Raw genomic sequence first — 22,003 nt, 5'->3', positions numbered from 1 at the left:
CTGGGAGCATCTCTATGTGCCAGCCTGCCAAAGGACCTGTGCCTACAAAGCACAGAATTAGAATTAACATTGGCCACAGTGAGCGTGGGGCCATGGCCAGTGCACTAGACTTGCGAGGTGGGGATGACCAGCAAGAATGGGAATGACACAGGGGTGACCATCAAGGAACATGGGAAAGCCGGGTCTAAAACACAGAGTTTAGTAAAGGGCTTCAGGTCTGGAACAGGGTAATGACAGCAGTTTGGGAGAGAGAAGTGTTACGGGGATATGACAAAGTGGGACTAAGGATTTGACTTGGTGACATAGCAGATCCCCCAAAGTTCTCTGCCAAAAATGGGTTGCTGTGCTATAAGAGAGAGGCAAAGGGAGTAGAATTGTAATGGGTGTCTCCTGAACCAAGGGAACAATACTGAAGAACTTAGGCAAGGGCAATGAGACAATTTCTCTTGATGGGAACACATGCTGTTGTGTAAAATTAGATATGAGATACCATGTAAATTGGATTCCTGGCCTGAAAAGTAACTGTAAAAATGGTTTTGTAGAGTTAGTATCAACTGTTTCCAATGTCTTTCCTAAGTTATGCTCCCACTAACAAGCAAAAAGCGTATTTTCCTTCAGCTGGTCTTGCATATTCAGTCTTTCATTTTCTTTACTTGCTGGGAGAAAAGTTTCTGCAGCCTTCATGCTCTGAGTTAATGAATTAATTGATTCATGTCTATTTGATCTTCCAGGTCCAACTTGGAGGGTTGAGGAACATAAACTTAGTTTTCTCACTAAAGTCAGGAGATCTGTTCTGACTCGGAGCACATTGACTGTCAGGAGGAAGTGTTCTTGAGCTACCTTTTCTTGCTTCTTGAGACGCTTTGCTAATGTAGCTTCTCCAACTGAAAGAGTTCAGCTCAGCGTGTGGGTTCTTGGACCCATTTGTAGCCGTTCAGGCCAAAAATCAGCCCTCATGATTGTTTTTCCCTCAGTTCCCATGTAACACAAGCTACTGAGTTGCAAGCTGTGACTCCTGCATCAGCCAAAACAGTTCTTCCTCTGATGGATGCAAACCCCCATTGAGCTTAATCACTGGCAGCTGAACAGTACCATGCCTTTTGGTGACACAGCCAGTGTAAAGCCCATAACGGCAATGGCTTTTATTGCTAGCCTTGAGATGATGTGCCAGTGCTTAATCATCTTTACCACTAAAAAGCCCAGTTACCCTGTCTAAATACCCAAAAGTCAAACATGTGCCCAGTTTCAGTGTCTTTTTCAAAGCCTTCTCCTTTAAGCAAGTTCATTTCTCTCCCCAGGGCTTTGTCAGCAGCACAACTCTCTTGACTGCCCTCCTCAGGCCTTTGTCCAGCCCATTGCTGTGACAGCAACCTCTGATCCCACCAACTGCCCCCGATGCCATAGGGTGGAGCATGAAGCATCCCGAAGGCTCTCTGTCCTGGATAACACTGACTCAGAGCAGGAGGATGGAGGAGTCAGTAAAGAAGAGGGTGAGGGTAGCAGAGAGGACCAGGGCGCCTCGGCGCTGGAGAAGGAAGAAGAGGAGGTGGAAGAAGGTGGACGGCTGAAGCTCTGCAGTGATATGTGGCGAGAAGTGAGGATCAAGCTTCGAGTGATTGTGGACAGCAAGTACTTCAACCGTGGGATCATGATTGCAATCCTAGTGAACACTATCAGCATGGGCATTGAGCACCACGAGCAGGTAAGGCACCTTAGGGCATGGGGGGGCAGAGTGGACCGGTGAGTCCTGCTGGGGGTTACGACCTTGCTAAGCAGTTAATGCAACTTGGTGGAGGCAGAGATTGAACAATTTGGACTCCAGGCTGCAGCACAGATGGTCCCAGCATGACTTTGGAGAAATCCTCAGGATCTTGCACAGTCTTTTCTTCCTTACCCCTGCACTTAATCCTGTTCACTGTCTTTATGTTTTTCCCTCTCACCTCCTCTCAGCCCCTCTGTTTTCCTCCTTCCTACTTACTTTTATCCCTCTGTTTTTCTTTTTTACCCTGTCTTCTCTTTCCATATTTTTCTTTCTCCTTCACCCTCATGTCTTCCATCTTCCTCATTTCTCTCATTTCCCTCTTCATTAGCTTACTGAATCCTTAGTCTATTTGGTTTATTTAATGTGCCCTCTGGGGATGTCACAGGCACTTCACCAGCATGTCAATTCGAATCTATCAATCAGCTTGCTAGCCTTTCCAGCTTAATTAAGAGATGCCTGAGCACAGTCTAACTATACAAGAAAGCTAGGAAAGGCACCACCTCCCATGTTCAGTCATTTTGGGGGCTCAGATGGCTTGAGCCTTTCCTTTGCCCTGGCAGCAAGAAGTGATGGATGGGTCAGACAATAGCAGGTGTGGGCACAGGTTTGACTTTCATGCCAATAGTTTTTAGGCAGCTCTGAGTCAGCAGCACACTTTATCCTAATGACAGACTTATGATATGGAGAAGGATTGCGTGTTCTTATTTTATAGCTGGAAAACAGAGGCTGTGTCCATTCTGTGATGTGCAGAGCTAGCTTCAGAGGATGTTAAGCATGCCCCATAACCTTGCATCTGTATTGCTGGTAGCTCTGCTGCACTTTGCGTTAAAGGAGTCCATGCTGTACATGCATGTCTCAGGTCTATGCTGCCTGAATGTGACCATGATTCACTCCACGAGCCTGCCCAGATCACAAAAATAGGGGATCACTCCACTACTGAGATGCTGACTGTATTGAAGCTTTGGAACCAAGGTGAAGTCTAGTCCTGAACACAGTCTCGGGTAGCAAAGAGACAGGCAGTGAATCTGGTTCAAGCAAGGCATTCTGATTTGCCCTTTGCTGTATCAGGATGGAGATATCTTTAGACCCAGAGTACATTAAATTCCCTGTTAGAGGCAACGTGTCGTGTGAGCCAGTATTTGAAGCCTCATATGTCTGGATCCCACCCACATACCAAGCATTAGACCATTCTTCAAAGCCCAGCTAGTTTCTGATACAAGGGTGGGAAACTTTAATCTGAACCCAGAACGCAAAACTGCACTGGATGCTTCAGTACCAGAAAAATACTGGTGGGAGCTCAGAGGAGAGAAGAATGGAAAAGAGACTGGAGGGGTTGACTCATGAAAGTAGATAAAAAAGAACGATGCATTTAACGCATAGCAGAGAGATGACTAAGGGTTGAAGCCCAGGAAAATATGAAAACTGCCCACTGATATTTTAAAGATGTGAGCACCAAGCAGGGAAAACCATTGTTCATTTTGGTTTATTGGAGACAGCGTGACTTAAGCATTTAGAGGAAGAATAGTTGAGCTGGAGGTAGAGAATTCACTGTCATGTTCTGGCAAACCTGTGTGCAGATTTAAGCCCTTCTAGGCCACCTCTGCTGGGTTTGTACAGCCTGCAGCAGAGTAGGAGCTGCCTGCAGCCTTGGGGCTTCTAGTAGCAGGCTGTTAATGACATGTCCTTAAAGTCATGTTACCACTTTTTATCCTTAAGTAGCTAGGAAAAGCTTATGACCCTGCATGCTGTTACTGCTAGAAAGTTATGTCAGCTGAATTGATCATAACTGAAATATGTGGTGTAGCCTGTTTATTTAAAATATGTACAGTGAATCCTGACACAAGGTTAAAAATAATCCAGACCATACCATGAATTCTAGGTCCTTTTCAGAAAGCAGTTAACTCAAAAGCACACAGACATATACACTTCCCTTTGCTTTCTTTCAGTGTTCCTCAAGACATGTTATCAGTACATCTCAGACTGGTACTTCTTCACCTCCTTTTCTCTCCTTCCTTTGTTTTGTTTTGCTTTTTTCTTGTTGTTTTTTCTCCCAGAAACATAACTTTCACAGAAAGATTTCCAGCAAAAAATCTCTGTCTACAGGGATCTGTGTTTTGCAGGGTGATGACATCCTATGACTGAAGTAGCTTCTGTTGCTTCAGCTACTTCATTATACAAATGGCTCTTGGCCCAGAGTTAATGCATACAGAGACCTCTTCTATTTTCTGGTGCATGGGAGGTCACAACCCCAGCCACATTCTGGGGACATACCTGGTTGGGCAAGAAGACGTGTGAAAGTGTCACAGGTTTGAGCAGTGCTGCTGCACTTGTTCACAGACTATACACTGGTGAGTTGGTCTGCTGACCAAAGCACCCACCAACCATCATGTTAATGAGTGAGACAGACTGTACAGGCACAAGGTTCAGCTTCAGAAACATAGGAACCTGGGAGCCAGAGCCGATGTGCAAGTCTCACTTTCACTTCCTCAGCCTTGACCAACAGAAAGAATGGCATGAATTAAAATTATCTGTTTATTACAAGTCAGGGGTTTAATATTCAGTGTCTGCCCCTTAGCCTCAGCAACTCAAACCACTTTACTCGAATCCAAATCACTGTGGAATTTGGCTTTGTTTAGCTTATGCATCTAGTCCTCTTGTCCTTTTCTATATACGTGGCTAGGGCAGTTTCCCATCTCCTTGTGCATTTCTTGTGAAGGAAATAAACTCGTTTAGGGACAAACTGCACTGCTGTGAGTCATTTTTAATTCTGAAGCTTATCACAAGTTATCACTTGTAAATAGGTAAGTTTATTCAGATCCATCAATGTGCATTATACCATATAATATTCTCAATATTAAGTCTTCAGATATTGCTGGGACATTGCACAAACCAAAATCAATCATTTCAAGCTTTGTCCTCCTTGAAATACTTTTGCAGTTCTTCAGATCTGCTTCTACTTGGAAATGCCTATTTTTAAAATCCAGTATAGAAAATATTAGATGCTTGTGGCTGTCCAGAAGGATCCTTTTAAGAGGCTCACTTTTAAAATATGCACAGAGGATGTGGTGGTGGTGCTCACTTTTCTCCCTTATTCAGCTTTCAGATGAAGGGCTGGTCCCAGCTGAATGTCCCAGGCTGCCTTTCTCTTATATTTCTTGCATGGCCTGTTGGACTCAAGCTTCTTTGCCATTAGTAGCCAATGAGACAATTGCAGGATAACTTGGTTTATCTTCTCCAGTATCTACTCACAGTATTCCTTTGTACATCAGATCAATACTTTATGAGGTCTTGTGTGGATCAGGAGACGATCCCTTGTTTCCTAACTATAGCAGCTCTGTGGATCAGTACCTTCATATCCTATAGCCTATGCGATTTCCCTTTAAACCAGCTGTTATTGCATCCAGAAGTTCATATTTTACAGTTATTGCTTCTCTTTTTACTATTTGCTGCTTGTCAAAAACATTCAGAGAATGTCCAAGCCAGCTCATCATGCTGACATTTAGTAAATGATGGAACAGCCTCCCTGGGTTGGTAGATGAAACCACATTACTTCAGTCTTGTAAAACTAGGGTATAACAAGACATCACAAAATCCTGCATTGGTTGTGGGGTGGTGATTAGAGTAAGTGAAAGCTAGTTGGTATTTTCAGTGGCTGATTTCTATGCCTTTTCTGATTATTGTCAAGTGACTTTGAAATAGTGAGTAAAAATGGAGTCTGGAGTGACCTCTTCATGTGATATTTCTCTCTCATGTTCTCAGAGGCAGTGATGTGCAGGTTTTGTAGGGCTGATCTGCTTAGATCACATCAATTACTCTTCAGTTTCTAGACAGCTGTAATTTTACTCCTGGTTAAGAGAAACTTCTCCTGCAGGGACTTCATGGTGGTCAGCGTATTCACAGAATCATAGAATCAACTAGGTTAGAAAAGACCTTTAAGACCAAGTCCAACCATTACCCCAGGACTGCCAAAGCCACCACTAATCCAAATCACTATTTCCTGGGAAGTCTGTTCCAATACCAGATCCCTCTGCAGAGCTTCCCTTATCCTTCAGCAGATCAACACTCCCAGCCAGCCCCATGTTGTCCACAGATTTACTGAGGGTGCACTCAATCCCCTCATCCAGATCATCAATGAAGATGCAAAACAACACTGGCCCTAATACTGAGCCCTAAGGGACACCCCTAGTGACTGGTTGCCAACTAGAAGTGACACCATTTACCACCACTCTTTGGGCTTGGCCATCCAGCCAGTTTCCAGCCCAGTAAAGAATCCACCTATCCAGGCCATGAGCAGCCAGTGTCTTCAGGAGAATGCTGTGGGAGACAGTGTCAAATGCTTGACTTAAATACACATACACAATGTCCACAGCCCTTCCCTCATCAACCAAGCAGGTCACCCTATCGTAGAAGGAGACCAGGCTGATCAAGCGGGACCTGCCCTTCATGAACCCATGCTGACTGGCCTGATCCCTCCATTTTCCCTCACATGCTTAATGATCTCACTTAGGATCATCTGCTCCATCACCTTCCCCAGCACTGATATGAGGCTGACAGGCCTGTAGTTCCCAGGGTCTTCCTTCCTGCCCTTTTTGTAGAGAGGTGTCACATCCACCAAACTCTAGTCCTCAGGGATCTGCCCTCTAGACCAGGACTGCTGATAGATGCTGGAGAGTGGCTTAGCAAGCTCCTCTGCCAGCTCCTTAAGCACTCTTGTGTGGAACCCATCTGGCCCCATAGACTTGTGTATGTGTAAGTGGAGCAGGAAGTTGCTAATCATTTCCTCCTGAATTATGGGGACTTCAGTCAGCTCCCTATTTCTGCCATCCAGCTTGGGGAACTGAGTACCCTGAGGATGGCTGGTGACTATTAAAAACTGAGGGAAAGGCAGCATTAGGTACCTGAGCTTTTTTCTCATCCTCAGTCACTAGCTTTCCCATACTATCCAGCAGAGGATGGAGGTTCTCTTTGGCCCTTCTTTTATTGCTAATATATTTGTAAAAGTACTTTTATTATCTTCTATGGCAGTGGCCAGATTTAGTTCCATCTGTGCTTTCACCTTTCTGACTTTCTCTCTAAATAACCTAACAACATCCTTGTACTTCTCATGGGGTGACAGTCCCTTCTTCCACAGATGATAAATTCTCATTTTTTTCTTGAGTTCCAGCACTATCTCCGTGTTCATTCAGGCTGATCTCTTGCCCACCAGTTTGATCTTCAGCACATAGGGACCATCTGCTCCTGCACCTTAAGGATTTCATTCTTGAAGTGTCCAGCTTTTCTGGACCCCTTCATCGTTCAGTAATGTTTCCTAAGGAGTTCTGCCAACCAATGTGCTAAACAGGCCAGAGTCAGCCCTCTAGAAGTATAAGGTGGAGGTTTTGCTGACCTTCTTCTTGACCTCTCTAAGGACTGGAAATTCAGTCATTTGTGATTGCTTTGCCCAAGACAGCCTCCAAACATCACGTCACCTGCCAGTCCCTCTCTGTTTGCAAACAGCAAATCCAGCCAGGCATCTCCCTTAGTTGGCTCACTAACCATCTGGGTTAGGAAGTTATCTTCCACACCCCTCAAGAACCTCCTGGATTGTTTCTTCTCTGCTGTGTTGTACTTCCAGCAGACAAGTGAGGGGTTGAAGTCCCCCACGAGAACAAGGGCAAGCAATCGTGAAACTTCTCCCAGTTGTTTGAAGAATGCTTCATGTGTAGCTTCATCCTGGCTGGGTGGTCTATAACAGACTCTTACTAGGATATCTGATTCATTGGCATTCCCCCTGATCTTTACCCACAAACATGCAGCCTTCTCACTTACAGCACTGAGTTCAAGGCAGTCGATGCACTCCCTGGCATACAACACAACCCCACCACCTCATTTTCTTTGCCTATCCCTTCTGAAGAGCTTGTAGCCATCCACTGCAGCACTCCAATCATGCAAATCATTCCTTCATGTTTCTTTGATGTCAATTATGTCATGATTTCCCTGCTGCACAATGGCTTTCAACTCCTGTTTGTTGCCCATGCTGCAGGCATTGGCATAAATGCATTTAAGTTGCCCTGTGGATCTGGACTCCAACAGTGGCACACTACCCTGTGGCTCATGTCTAGCGAGCCTGGTGTTGCCCCCTTTCCCCTTCTAGCCTAGTTGAAAGTGCTGTCTATAAGCTCTGTTAGCTCCTGGGCTAGAATCCTTTTCCCCCTTTGGGACAAGCATACCCCATCTACTGCTCATAGGCCTGATGCCATGTAGATTGGTCCATGGTCAGAAAACCCCAACTTATAGCACTGACACCAGTCACGGAGCCAGTATTTAATTACTGAGATTCTTCTGATGTAACTGTTGTCACTGATGGTGACTGGCAGGAGGGACAAGAACACTACTTGGGCTCCCAGACTCTAAACCCCAAGGCCCTGAGTCCTTATTGAGTCTCCTCAGGCTTCTTGAATTGATTTCCTCATTGCCCACCTGGAAGACTAATAAAAGATAGTAGCTGCAGGGATGAATGAGATGAGTGAGTTTTCTGGTGAAGTCCCTTACCCTGGCCCCAGGGAAGCAGCAGGCTTCCCTGTGAAAACCTTTTTGACAGTGCAGCAGTTTCTGGCTCCTGTCAGTTAATGGGCTAATTACTTTTTCAGTCTAATCTGACTTAAGAACTCTAGTGTAAGTAAGAAATTGAAAAGGGGAAAATAGCTGAGCTGCTGCCCTTTATTGCCCCAGTTCTAGTTTCTGATCACTGGGCAGGAGCTCTGAAATAGATCTGGTTCATACATTTCATGCTCAGTATTTGGTCTGCACTGTTAGGGATGAAGGATTTTGTGCCATGAAGAATTGGGTAGTTTCATAGATTTAGAAAGAGATCTGTATGCAGAGTAGGTGAACCAGCCTGGTTCAAACACTGGCTCTGGGCATGCTTTCCCCTCTGTGATTTCTCTCCCCTTTGAGCCACCCTTCTCACCCCAATACTCAGCTCCCACAGTTTTATTCAAGTTTCTGTCTTAGTGTGATGGGTAAACCAGTCTATCAGACCACTTTTTCCCTTTTCACTTGCCTGCCTCATTAAGTTCACACTTCCCTGGCCAGAGAGAGTCCCCTGCACCAGCCATGTCCACTGCCATTCATGGCCACAGTGCCTCATGTGCAAGGGCATCCCCACAAAGGACACGGCCCCTGGTGTCCCCAGCCCTGCAGCCCTGGCTCCCAGCTTCTGGCTCTTTGCACAGTGCTGAATTATTTGTATCTCCGGAAACAGCTGTAATGCATCCTTTATCCAGGGAGTGTACCTCTCCAACATAGTCCTCTCTTTTTCTCTTCGTTTTCCTGAGTTCATTCCTTTTGTGTTGCTCTTCCTTCTCCAGGAAAAAACATCCTCCATTAAAAAGGAAAAAGTAATAAAAAAAAAGATCTCTCCTCTACTTCTTGTAGGTGCCAGTGAGTTTATTTAAGGGGGTTTTCTTGGCTTTGTTTTTTGATTCTTCCTTTGCTGCCTTTCTCTCTGCCCATCTCTCCTTCCTTTCCCTACTCAGCCTTTCCTACCCCTCTCTCTAGGAAGGATGCTTTGCTGGGGCTGATTTATGGCCCATTAAAAAAAGACTAACAGGTGGAGGCTTGCCTAGAGGAACAGATGTCAGGGAGGGAAGGCGAGACAGGGGAACAGATGACCTTTTCCACAAGTGAGATGCAAGCATGGCTTTTCAAACATCAGTTCCTCGAGAGAGAATGTGTGGACAGTTGAGGGGAGGATAATCCACCATCATAGCCTGTCACTTTTGTACATTGCTCATTCTCACTGACAATCATTTGATTCAGGCTGAAATTGACATCTCTGTTTAGCATATGGACCTCATGTTCCTAGCAAGTGTCATTATTGGCTGGCTCTCCATGAAGTGATCTTCATCTCTCCCTTCCTATGTGCACTTGCTTGTTGTTTTTCTCTCTTCAGTGTTATCTCCCCTTCTTTCCCCCTCCTTTTCAGGATGGTTTTGTTATTCAAATATAATTATGGATAGAAATTGAGCCATCTCCTTTATTTTAAAGAAATGGAGTATTTCAATAAAAATCTGCAATGAGCAGTGCAAGAAATCAGCAAAGGGTATGGAAAGCCACAGAAGTGAGGAGCAGTTTCGAGTCCATTACTCACCTGGGAGGATCTGGGCCCCTGGGGGTCCCAGAGAAGGGGTTAAAACAGCCCCCTGCTTCAGGGGGAGGATCAGGCCCAGAGCTACGTTCCTTCCTCACTTCACCTTCCAACAGATGAGTAAGTAACGGGTACAGCCAACACAAAGGCTGCTCTTCAGTAAAACAGCAATTTTGCAGTCCTCAGATAGAGACCATGACTGCTGTTCTAGTGGGCACTAATAATGAGCTCATGGTAAAAATGCTGGTTCTGACCTGCAGGGACTGATTTTTCGTTTCTGCAGTGCTAGGAATGTGTGTCCTCCCTTGCCTCAAACAACAGGCTTTTGCAGCTTTGTTCCCATCCTTTTTACATGATGCTTAAAAGAGTGGTCCACACATAACTCAGACCAACATGAAGGAAGTAAGGAGTCCTCAGCCACCTTTTCAGCATGGGTATCCAAACAGTGAGAACAGTACTGCCTGCTACCACAGAGCCTGGATCAGACCCACCTTGAAGACTTGGAGCTGGGGCTCAGTGGCACAGTCCATTATACATCAAATATGTAAACTTGTCTGAGGTATGACATAACTACTTCAAGGTAAACATGGAAATTTTGGCCAGAGGAGCCCTGAAGAAGTGCCTTGGAACTGCCATGCCTTGTTCCTGTGCTTGGAAAGGTGGCACACCTTCATCTGGAGCAGGTCCCCTTCAGCTGCTGCTTGGGAAGGTGATGTCCAGCATCAGGTTAATTGCCCTAGCAGTCTCATGCAGTCTGAAGGCCATGGGTTGTCTAGCTTGGCTCCAAGATGCAACCCATTATACTGGGAGGAAGTTTTTCTCACTTGTTCAAGACCTCAGCCCTGGTTTGGCTGTGGTGCAGTCCTAGTCCCTGGATGAGAAGTGCTTTGAGCAGGTGAGTCCATTCCAAATTCAGTTTGCCTTTGTTTCGCAGCGATGGCAAGATCCTGACATCCTTCGTCAAAGGTATCAGTGCAGCCTCTGTTTCCCCGTGAAGCAACATTTCATTCCTGAGGAAACAGTCTAGACCCGTTCCTGACTTTGTCAGGGAAGTTTCCAAGGCTGCACACACTGAAGAAAAACTCATTAATTCAGAAAACAAAAGGAGGAGTAATTTAATTTGCTCAGACTTGTTCCGCTGATGGAGTCATTAAAACACTTTCTCTCATATGCACAAACACATCGGTCTCTGCTGGAGAAGGCTGTTTCACTGGGGCTGAAAGAAGGGTCAGATTGCCTTTTTTTTTTTCTTTTTTCCTTTTTTTCCTGGAGTTCATTTTTCTCTTTTTCTCACTCTTTCCTGCTCTTCCTCTCCCTTATAGGCAGGTAATTACTGAGACCGCTTTAAGGATAGAGGCATGAGAAAAGGCTGCTGGAGCAAGAACGGAGAACTAATGTATACGAAAGATTTAGTGGGAAGTGGGGGAAAGAAAAATGATAAAGATAAAAATAGAGGGAAAAGGGGTGGAGAAGTGCAGTAAGATTCAGAGGAAGATGGGGAACTGTTTTCCTATCATTCAAATGTTTTCAGAATGACAGCAAAAAAATATGCTAGCTGCATGTGGAAACTTCAGAGGAAGAAGTCCTTGAAGAAAGAGGGGCCCACAGATCAGCACTTTTGCCCTGCTAAAAAAAAACACTCAAATTCTTTGCACAAATAAAGCAGCCTTTAGCTGGATGTGCAGTGGGATGTGGGAGACACTTGGTCAGCTTTGTCTGTGTAAATGGCTGTGGGGCTCCTGACCATCTCTAGTAAAAGAATTTGTTAGAGACGTAATCTATGATGAAGGTAGTAAATGTGCAAAGGATTTGGAGTGGAAGTGGTTCTATCCAGCTCTAATCTCACCCATGGAAGCCTCGCAGCTCCCTATGAAGCCTGTCCCCTGGGAAGGGTAGCACTTTATTTCCCATAATTTCAGGGCTCTTTCAGTTCTGACTCTCTGAATTTGCTTTCTGTCCAGCCAGAGGAATTGACTAACATCTTGGAGATCAGCAACGTTGTCTTCACAAGCATGTTTGCCCTGGAGATGATCCTGAAACTTGCTGCTTTTGGTCTCTTTGATTACCTCCGCAACCCCTACAACATCTTTGACAGTATCATCGTCATCATCAGGTGACAAGGGCCATGGGGATCAACTGAAATATTCATAGAAAAGAGTTCCAAAGAGCTTGCACATTTCCATGTGCCTTTTCAAAAGGATTTAGCACCTATACTAGGAGGAGCTGAGCTGATGCACAAGACCAGGGATGGGGAGAACAAGATGTCTTTTCCCAACATTTGGTAAATCACCCTAGGCAAGCCACATAGCATTTCTGCCCCTCAGTTCTCTCCTCTGTAGAATGGAGGCAATTGTGATTGCCTTGTAAATCCACAATAAATATTAGCTGTGAAATATTTTATAAATGTTTAATGTGTGATAGAAGAACCTGTCTTTCTGGAATTTAATGCTGCAGTCCCTTCCTCACTCCTGCAACATGCAGTGCCATGTTCATCTGAAGGGAGAAAAGCAGCTTTCTACATATAGGCACATGCCTATAGTATATGCTTCTAATTCTATCTTGCTCAAACAGATTTTCCTTCTGATATTTGCTGCCAATGTAGAGGTGGAAACTAGGATTAGCATTGTTTTTTCTCTCTCTCTTCTGTTCATTCACTTGTCTTTCATTTTGTCCCTTGTACTCCCTTGTGCCTCTCCGGGCCATAGCATCTGGGAGATCATCGGCCAGGCAGATGGGGGGCTCTCTGTGCTGAGGACTTTCCGCCTCCTGCGGGTGCTGAAGCTGGTGCGTTTCATGCCTGCACTGCGCCGGCAGCTTGTGGTGCTGATGAAGACTATGGACAACGTAGCCACCTTCTGCATGCTCCTCATGCTCTTCATCTTTATATTCAGGTGAGGAGGCAGTTAGTTGCCTCACAGTGTTTTGGAGGGGCACTGCATGGCTCATGTGGACAGCAACTTCAGAGCATGATTGCATGACTCATCTTGTTCATTGCTCTAGGCTCAGGCAGCAGTGACAAAGGCTTATTTGTTCATAAGGGCTGAGGTTACTGCTGCACTATATTGGGCTCAGCAGCTGAAGATTTGGCCTGGATGGGTTGGAGAAATACTGCCACCAAATGCACATGTTGAGCATCATGTCCCATTGTAGGATAGGTGAAGTCTCTTGGTAATCAGCACTGGCTGCAGGAAGATTTCAGACTAGAGGCTGACTGGCAGAAAGGTGGCAGGAAGCAACCAGGAAAGTTCATCAGATGCAGTGGTGGGGAGATGAAGAAAAATGAAAGCAAACGAGAATGATGAAGAGAGTAGATCTGAAGGACAATTTAGTGGAAATAGCTCTGAAGCAGTACAGGTGGAAAGCAAGGGGTTTTGGTGAGTTATAGGGGTGCGATACACAGCTCCTTCTTCACAGATAGGTCCCAAAGGTCTGGCTGTGTTGTTCTACCCCTCACTTTTTTGACGTTACATTAGATTGTTGGGAGTGAAAAAGAATTACTCTGATGAGCTCGTTGTGATGGAAGAGACATTTATATTTGATACCATCTCCACTTCTTGTCCCAACAGCATTCTGGGAATGCACATCTTTGGTTGCAAGTTCAGCCTCAGGACAGACACGGGAGATACAGTTCCTGACCGGAAGAATTTTGACTCCCTGCTGTGGGCCATTGTCACCGTCTTCCAGGTGAGCCCACTTTTCTCTCCATTGGTGGGCCAGGGCAAAGTGAAGAGGATGAGGAGGTGCTTTTTCTCATTGAGTGTTGCACTTGCTCCTAACAGCACTAAGGGCCGCACAAAAGGCGCTGGCCTGTGACGTTTGGAGGAAGAACAACTGTGTGCTGTAACCAAACAACTGGTCTATCTCTCAGACAGAGATGCTCCTACTTCCCTAGGAGACAATTTGCAAATATCACTCCTGTGTGGCAACTCCCATATTTAACACCATCACCTCAGAACATGATTGTGTTTCTTCTTTACTCAGCTAAAACTATTGGGCACTACCACAGATGGACAGTGACAGGGGACAGTGTGTGTATGGTTATGGGGAAGTTAAGGGGCCTATGTGGTCCTGATGCATATCCTTTCACTGTCCTTTTCTGAGAATCCCCTTTGAGTTCTTCCTACATGTTTATGTGGCCTCTGTTCCTGGTTGTAGATCCTAACCCAGGAGGACTGGAATGTTGTGCTCTATAATGGAATGGCCTCCACTTCACCATGGGCATCCCTCTACTTTGTGGCTCTCATGACATTTGGCAATTACGTCCTCTTCAATCTGCTGGTGGCAATTCTTGTGGAAGGGTTCCAGGCTGAGGTGAGTTGCCACTGAGGCTGCATCAGGAGAAACACAGGTACTAAGGAACTTTGAGAGTGCTGGGGTGGAGGACTTCCAAAGTATCACACTTCTGCCATTTCCCTTGTTAAGTTCAGGGTAGGCCTCATTAAAAAAAAAAACCCAAACCAACAGTATTAATTATTGCAAGGAAAGAGACAAGCCCTTTAGAAGAGAGCTCACAATTTCCACCCTGTGCAACAGACCCTATCCTACCAGGGTAAGTCCTTTGTTCCTCCAAAAGCAAGAACGCAGTACATCAGCCATCTCAGGTCATGTGAGGCTTTTTCCAGTGATCACACTGGTGCCTGGCTGCCAAGGAGGGTTTTACAGTTGTTCCAGCAACAAAAGACAAGAGCAAACGGTCTTTTCTGTTTATGAGTTCCCAACTTCTAAATTTGTGTGTTCCAGGGTGATGCCAACCGGTCATACTCAGATGAAGATCAGAGTTCATCAAACATGGATGAGTTAGATCAGTTCCAAGAGGCTCAGGAAGGCTCAGGTACAGTAGCTCAAACAGCCATATTTGCTTATGTCTTGTTGTTTAGTGAGAAGTCTGAAAGCAGATTGTACAGAAAATTTACTCTAATATCCAAGAATTTACAGTTTTCATTTTGACCTTTGTGCTAGTTTGTGGTGTTATCTGCAGAAAAACAGAGCTGTGATGGCATCCTGAAGAATGTGGTAGCTAAAGGCAGCAGTTCTTGAACGACCAACAGAACAGCAACTAGGAGTTCAGGAGTGAGACTGTCCCTGCTTAGCTTCAGGGGCACCATTTAAGGAATACTGTGTCAATATCTTGGACCCACATTTGGACAGGGCATACCAACACATTAAAAAGGACTCAGACAAATCTGGAAATCTTGTCTTATTGCAAGAGGTAATGAAGCTTAGAGAAACCAGAGAAATGACTTTATCGCAAATGCTGTGAGTGTCAAACATAAGGAGACATTTTTGATGGTAGATGGCTCTTTAATTGAGAAGAAAAAGCATAATGAGATTGTAAAGGTTGGAAGCTGAAGCTAGGTAAATTCAGACTGAGAAAAGACACATATTTTTAAGAAAAGATAATTAACTGTCGGAACAGTCTGCCTACAGACTGACAGGTAAGGTCTCCACCCCTCAAAGTCTTTCCTTGAAGACTGCAAGTCTTTGTGCAAGAGGTATTGTACTTCATGCAGGACTGTGTGGCAGGGAGCAGCAAGAGTAGCTTGCTCTGTGATGGATGGTGAGAGAGGAGCTGAGGTGGCGGGGACAGCCAGGCAGGAGGGCAGGGATCACACTGATCACACAAATGCACAGTACATACACAAGGTGAGCAGAGCAGATCTGCTGACACTAGCGAGGGTCAGCCAATGGTTCAGTGATTGCTAGGCAAGTCTACAGTGGTGAGGCAGGTCTGAGGCCAAGCCGGAAAGTCCAGTCAGCAGGGCAAGATTGGGATCAGTAAGGTGCAAGAACAGGCACAAGTATACTCACAGCATAACCCAGACAAGGACCACAAACACAGGTCTGAGCTTAAATACAGCTCCCACAACAAGGAGCAGTGGCTCTAGTGCTGGTTTGTCACAGCTCTTTATGGCAACTTAGCTGTTTTCACAGCAGTGCGATCCTGGGTTACATGGCTACACCATATCAGAGCTTACTTTGAAGATAGCCAAACGTATAGGAGGGCAGACACGGAAGTGGTTATGGAGCCTGCTGCTACACTCTTGGCTGTTGCATTGTGTGCAGGCGTGTATATGTGACTTTCGTCAAAACAGAATTGATGGTTCCACTCCTTTCAGGCATTAAAATCCAGTACTCCATCCTCTCCATCCATCTTGACAAATGCTGATGGTCATCCACAATGCCTAACATACCCCTCAGAGGTATATCTTGGACCTTCAAGGTCAATGATGAGTCATTTGAAGAGGTCCAGTGTAGTAGGATAGACTGGGTTGAAGAGTATGATTGCAGGGATTTAAAGATGACTCCAATACGTGAATGGCTGCAGATCTCTTCACATCTTAGTCTCTTCCTCAGTGTCTCAGCTTAACTGCTTTAAATGGCCAATCTGACAGTATTTGCTCAGGCCTGAAGATGCAGGTGTCTGTTCTTGGAGTGCAGAAGCACACTCTCCTCCCCTTGCTGCCAGGGTTTGACTTCTTGCTGTGCCCATCAGCCTGAGCCTGCCTGACCAGCACTCTGCTTGTTTGCCTGGCCCCAAGGATTGCTGTTGTCAGTCTGGGGGGCTGAGGTGATTACTTCAAAATCTTCCCAGTTTTTGCTACAATACCCTAAATCAGAAGGAATCCGTGTTGATTGACGTGAAACAGGTAATATTCTGCTAGGTTCTGCTAACATGCTAAACAGCTTAGACACCAAAACAGTCACTGGATAGTGAGGAACCCACCTTCTTCTTTTCTCTTTCTTCTTTCTGCATCTTTCCACCCAGATCCCAAGCTCTGTGCAATTCCTGTGACACCTAATGGTCACTTGGACCCATCCTTGTCCTCTTCCAACCCACCATTGGCTGCTGGGGGTGTCACCAACTCTTCACGCAATTCCCTGCAGCCTGACCAGATCCATGTCGCTGTCGGCTCCCGAAAAAGCAGTGTGATGTCCCTGGGGAGAATGACCTACGACCAGCGATCCTTGGTGAGTGACTAGAAATGTGCTGTACCCTTCTTTTGAGGTCCAAGCACTCTGTTGTCTTTCTGTCCATCAGCTGGAGATTGCTGTGGAGGATTGCACTGCTGCTGTAGACTTCAAACACAAGCACATTGCCTGTTTTTAGGAAGCCAGGTCGATTCACATTATTTATCGACATTTCCAGATTATTAAAGTCAATTTCCAGGTTGCTGACCTATATACCATTGAGTGTGGGATTCAGCTCTTTTATATTCCTCTGGCAGGAGAGGAGGAACAGCAAGAAGACAGAGTCTCCTTCTTAGAGTGAAACATGTTTTGTCCCCTTGCTCTTTCTTTGTTTTTCTAGAGCACAGGGCACAAAATGGTGCTCTGGATGAGTTAAAGGCATAGGAATAACTGAGTGGTGCCAAAACTGTCAAGTCCCGTAACAGAAGAGTTTTCTGGAAGCTTTTATAACATTGAAGAGAGAAATCTTGAATTGAAGCTCCCCATAGTAGGTCCTTCTGCCCCTTAATGCTTCCCCAAGCGCTGCTGGCTGTCTAGCGAATGCGTCTCAGACCTACCCACCTTGTAACAGCAGCTTCTGGGCTTTCCACTAAAACACACAGCTTTGGGGGTTGCATCAGTGCTCAGAGGGTTCATACCCCTGTTATTTCTAAACAGAGAGAGCTGGCAGCCGCATACTACATGATAAGTTGCTGATGTGGTTGGGCTGGACTGTAACCAGCAAGCCTGTTTCTCTCATTTCTTCCTTTTACTAAGACTGAACTCAAAGGCGGTGTGTCAGATTACTCATCACCCTGTACTTTGTGTTATCCTTTACCCCACGGCAGTGTAAAAAACTGCCAATGAGATTTTTGGAGAGCTTTAGTCTTGCTCTGTGCAGGTGTAACAACATCAGGCACCTGGCCTTTGCCTTTGTTATTTACCTTCCCCAAAAGCACTTTGCACACAGATGGTGCTATAAAGTAATCATGGTCAACAACATTGCTAACTCATTATTGATTTATTGTCAGATTTACAATGATTGCTGCTAAATTCCCACCATACAACTTCCTCAAAGACTGAAAAATGGCAACCTCCTGGCTTAGGAGGCTAGAGAGAAGCCTGTGATCTGAAATAGGATCGCATGCTCCCTCCTTGTGCTCAGAGTCTCTGAATCCCTATCCTACTGTCTTACAGTCCAGCTCTCGCAGTTCCCACTATGGTGCCTGGGGCTGCAGTGGAGCCTGGGGAAGTCGTCGCTCGAGCTGGAACAGCCTGGCCCGGGGACACAGCCTGAAGCACAATCCTCCCTCTGCTGAGCATGAATCCCTCCTGTCTGGGGAAAGGCACAGGGCGGCAGATGGGGACCCAGATAGGACAGGAAGGGTCTTTCATCACCGCCGGACTCTCTCCCTGGACAACAAAGGCTCCTGTGACCTGATGGAGTTGGCCTCCGTCCCATCTGGCCACAGAGTGACCCATAAGCTGGGAGCGGCATCTGGGGCTGGTGAGCATCAAGACTGCAATGGCAAAATGCCCAGTATTGCCAAAGAGATCTTCCCAAAGATGAACAACCGCAAGGAACGGGGAGAGGATGATGAAGAGATAGATTATGTGAGTACTTGGGTGGAAGGAACCTGGGGTTACACCACAGTGCTATTGGAAACCACAAATCCTTCTTCAAGTTCAGTCTCCCTACCATGTGGAAGGTAACCAGTGGCACTTGCTTCTGCTGTGTCTCTCCAGACCCTGTGCTTTCGCATCAGGAAGATGATGGAAGTCTATAAGCCAGACTGGTGTGAGTTACGGGAAGATTGGTCCATATATCTCTTCTCTCCACAAAACAGGTTTGTGCAGTTTTTGCCATTAGAGGGTTGAAAAATGGGGCAGATTCTATTGCCAGGCTGGCCACATCCCCAGATCTGCATGCTGGGTTGCAACTTTAAACTTGCCAGCTGGGCAGGCTGTGTTTTGACTTCTCCATCCCCACTTCTACAGCCAAGCAACAGCTTTCTTCCTTGGTTCTGTAGATGAAAGAAAGGATGAAAATCCTAAATAGTTACTGTGATTTTCCCACCCTTTGGAGCATCCCATTTTTTTTGTGTAATCATAAATATTTACAGCAAAGCAAGGCAGGGAATACTAACATTAACCCAAAAAGGAGAAGGAACGTATTATTAACAACTACATAATACTGATATTTCCTCCCCTGGTACCAGAACAGCCTCTCCATTTAATTTTCAGTCCCAGTACCAACTTATCAATGGTTCTATCACACCTTTTAGGGCAAAGTTAGGATTCTTCTTGCCTGAAAAAAGAAATTGGGGATAAATTCTTCCTGCTAATTTCCCCACCAGGAGAAAATGTCCATCTACCCCAGCCAACAGTATTCTCACCCATGTGTAAAGAATGTTTCCTTACAAGTCATGATGGAGAACTCCTTGCTCTGTGTGACACCTATGCTTATGGACAAAGGTGTCTTTCAGAGTGGACAGAAGTGAGGTCCTCATGACTTCCAACCTACCTGCCTCTCCTCAGCTTTCATCATGTGGCCTCTTTGCCTCATGGTTTCTTCCCCTGTTTGGGAGAAAAAAATGAAACTCAGCCTCTTCTCTACAGGACAAAAGAGGAGCACAGAGCCATAGTGGTTAGAAAACCACTGGGCAACAGATGAGAGCTCCTTGCTTTGCCCTTGCTCTGCTTCAGGCTCCCTGTGTGACTGTGGGTCACCTTGGGATATTGCCATGGCAAGGGACGTGAATATCAGTGGTAGGAAAGTTGGTATATCAGAGTCCAGTTTTGGCCAGACTTCTCAATTCCCTGTCCTCACAGCTCCTAACTTTACTCTGCCCAAGGCACAGGTGCCTACTACAACTCTCTTTCAGGTTTCGCCTCCTCTGCCAAACGGTCATTGCTCACAGGCTCTTTGACTATGTTGTGCTGGCCTTCATCTTCCTGAACTGCATCACCATTGCCCTGGAGAGACCACAGATTGAACACAGAAGTACGGTGAGCAACATTTCCTCTAACCAGCTTTTTAGCACAACATTTGACAGAGGTTTGTAAGTGTTCCTGGCATTGTTATGACCTCTGGAAGAACTTCAGCAATAAAGACCAGCTCCCATTCATCTATTCAAATGCTTAAGTATTAATCATCATATAGTGTGTGCTTCCCCTGCAGGGTTTTATAACAAGGCAACCCACTTTATAATACAGAAATCCTAGTTCCCTCCCTCTTGGACAGTGAGTCCTCCAGGCACATGCAGTTAAGAGATGACTGGCAAAAGGGACAGGGACTGGGAACTAAAAGACACAAGTAACTTCCATTCTGCAGGAATGGCATGCCATCATTCATGTATGCTGCTTTTGAGCTATGTCTCAAGATGGAGATAGCTCAAGCTGGCAAGTGAAGTGGCTTTTTCTGCACATCTGCCTTAGCTGATCCCCAGACTCTACTGCACTTACGCACAATCCAGTGTTCAGTGCTCAGCAGCTCTTCAGGAAGGAGTTCCAGGACACTGCAGCAGGTCAGGACTGAACAGTGCTAGCAGACAGTGCCTTGAAAACAGATGTTCAGGATGCATTGCAAATCCCATCCACTGTGACTTGCAGAGTTGCATAGGATCCTGTCCCAGCTGTGGCACAGGGCTGTTCCAGGGCTGCTCAAAGTTGCCCATCACTGACCATTGCCAAGGGCACATCTCCCCAACTTTCAGACCCTCCCCAGGAAAGCAAAATATATTGAGTTCATCGGAGGGACCTGACAAAGTAACAAGAACTCAAGACACATTTAAGGCCTTTCTCTATTTTTTTTTTTCTAGGAGAGAATCTTTCTCACTGTGTCCAACTACATTTTCACAGCAATTTTTGTAGCTGAGATGACACTGAAGGTAAGTTACTGGACATGGACAGCTCAGAGCCTTTTCCTAGTGTCAGGAACAACTCCAGGCTTGCCTTTGGTCAGCACACTTTTAAAATGCCCCCATCTTTTCAAGTGTGCCAGTCCTTCCCTCTACCTTGGTAAAGGCAGATACTACCTGGGGCTGAGTTCTTTCTTGTCAGGAGTGGAAGGGATGCTTATCCTAGGCTTTAAATCCAAAGGGATCTTAGTATATGGGAGGAATAGCTGATCTTCAGGTATGGATTTTGTAATGTTGTCAAATGTCCATTTCTGGAAGAATGGGGGAAATAACGATATTAATAACACGCTCTTAGTTGAGATAATTATTCAGTAGGTGCCGAAATACATTTCAACAATGGAGAAAACTTGTTATTCCCCTTTTGTGTTTGGGAAAGAGTCCTAAAACTGGGCACCTGAAATTAAATCCCTAAAATTCGTATCTGAATTATGGCCACGATTTACAGGGTATTCAGCTTTCCCCAAAACCAGAGATTTCTGTAGCACTTGCTGGTGTTGAGAACTCCTGAGGATCAAACTACCCCCTTAAGAATCAAAGTATGGGTTTTGGTGTGGGGTTTTACCTCCCAGGTGATCTCTGATTTGGGAGACGTGTCCCAGGCCTGTGGTATGACAGGGGAAGGTTTTCTGCGCGTTCCCTACAGTGTCCTGTTCCTCAGAGAGGCAAAGGAAAGGTGAGAAGACACCATGGCCCTGTTATTTCTGGAGTTACATGCCACCGCTTTCCCCAAAGACATTTTCTTTCATAGCCTTCCAGGTGAAAGATGAGATGACACTTTGGTGTCATGTGGAGTTAATAACTGTTCTCCATCCTCCTCCTCTCTCTACAGTGTCCCTCTACCAGGGCAATGTGGAGAGGAGCCATTTAACTCCCTCTCTTCTCCCTTCTCTTGCAGGTAGTCTCTTTAGGCCTGTATTTTGGGGATCAGGCTTATCTCCGCAGCAGCTGGAACATCTTGGATGGCTTCTTGGTCTTCGTGTCTCTCATTGACATTGTGGTCTCAGTGGCCTCTGCTGGTGGAGCCAAAATCCTGGGGGTGCTGCGAGTCCTCCGGCTGCTACGCACTTTGCGTCCCCTCCGGTCAGAGCCCCACCAAGCCCTGCTCATCCCCCTTCTTCCCACCAGCCCTCCCCCACAAGGGTCTCAGAGTCAGCTCCAGCTGTGCCCAGCAAAGGGTGGTCTTTGACAAGCCATAAACCTCAGGGAGGTTCCCCTTATGGCTCTAGCCATGGAGGTACCTAATCA

The 22,003-nt window shown here is 45.8% G+C and overlaps 1 protein-coding gene across 3 annotated transcripts in view; it reads left to right on the top strand.

Moving 5' to 3' along the window:
- Positions 1-22,003, top strand: part of CACNA1I (calcium voltage-gated channel subunit alpha1 I) — a 149,669-nt gene that overhangs the window by 105,970 nt on the left and 21,696 nt on the right. For all 3 annotated transcript variants that reach the window (XM_057425354.1, XM_057425353.1, XM_057425351.1), the window contains 12 exons: positions 1,299-1,702; positions 11,852-12,003; positions 12,596-12,781; positions 13,457-13,574; positions 14,046-14,201; positions 14,631-14,721; positions 16,657-16,859; positions 18,036-18,452; positions 18,585-18,685; positions 19,724-19,847; positions 20,660-20,728; positions 21,654-21,838. In XM_057425354.1, the coding sequence (XP_057281337.1) occupies positions 1,299-1,702; positions 11,852-12,003; positions 12,596-12,781; positions 13,457-13,574; positions 14,046-14,201; positions 14,631-14,721; positions 16,657-16,859; positions 18,036-18,452; positions 18,585-18,685; positions 19,724-19,847; positions 20,660-20,728; positions 21,654-21,838 (2,206 nt within the window). The remainder of the gene's footprint in view (positions 1-1,298; positions 1,703-11,851; positions 12,004-12,595; positions 12,782-13,456; positions 13,575-14,045; positions 14,202-14,630; positions 14,722-16,656; positions 16,860-18,035; positions 18,453-18,584; positions 18,686-19,723; positions 19,848-20,659; positions 20,729-21,653; positions 21,839-22,003) is intronic.

This window comes from Pezoporus wallicus, unplaced genomic scaffold, assembly GCF_028554395.1.
Source record: "Pezoporus wallicus isolate ANWC-B61680 ecotype Strahan unplaced genomic scaffold, APGP_CSIRO_Pwel_v1 contig_8110, whole genome shotgun sequence".
NCBI lineage: Eukaryota > Metazoa > Chordata > Aves > Psittaciformes > Psittacidae > Pezoporus > Pezoporus wallicus.
This window is presented reverse-complemented; position numbering and strand designations above follow the sequence as displayed.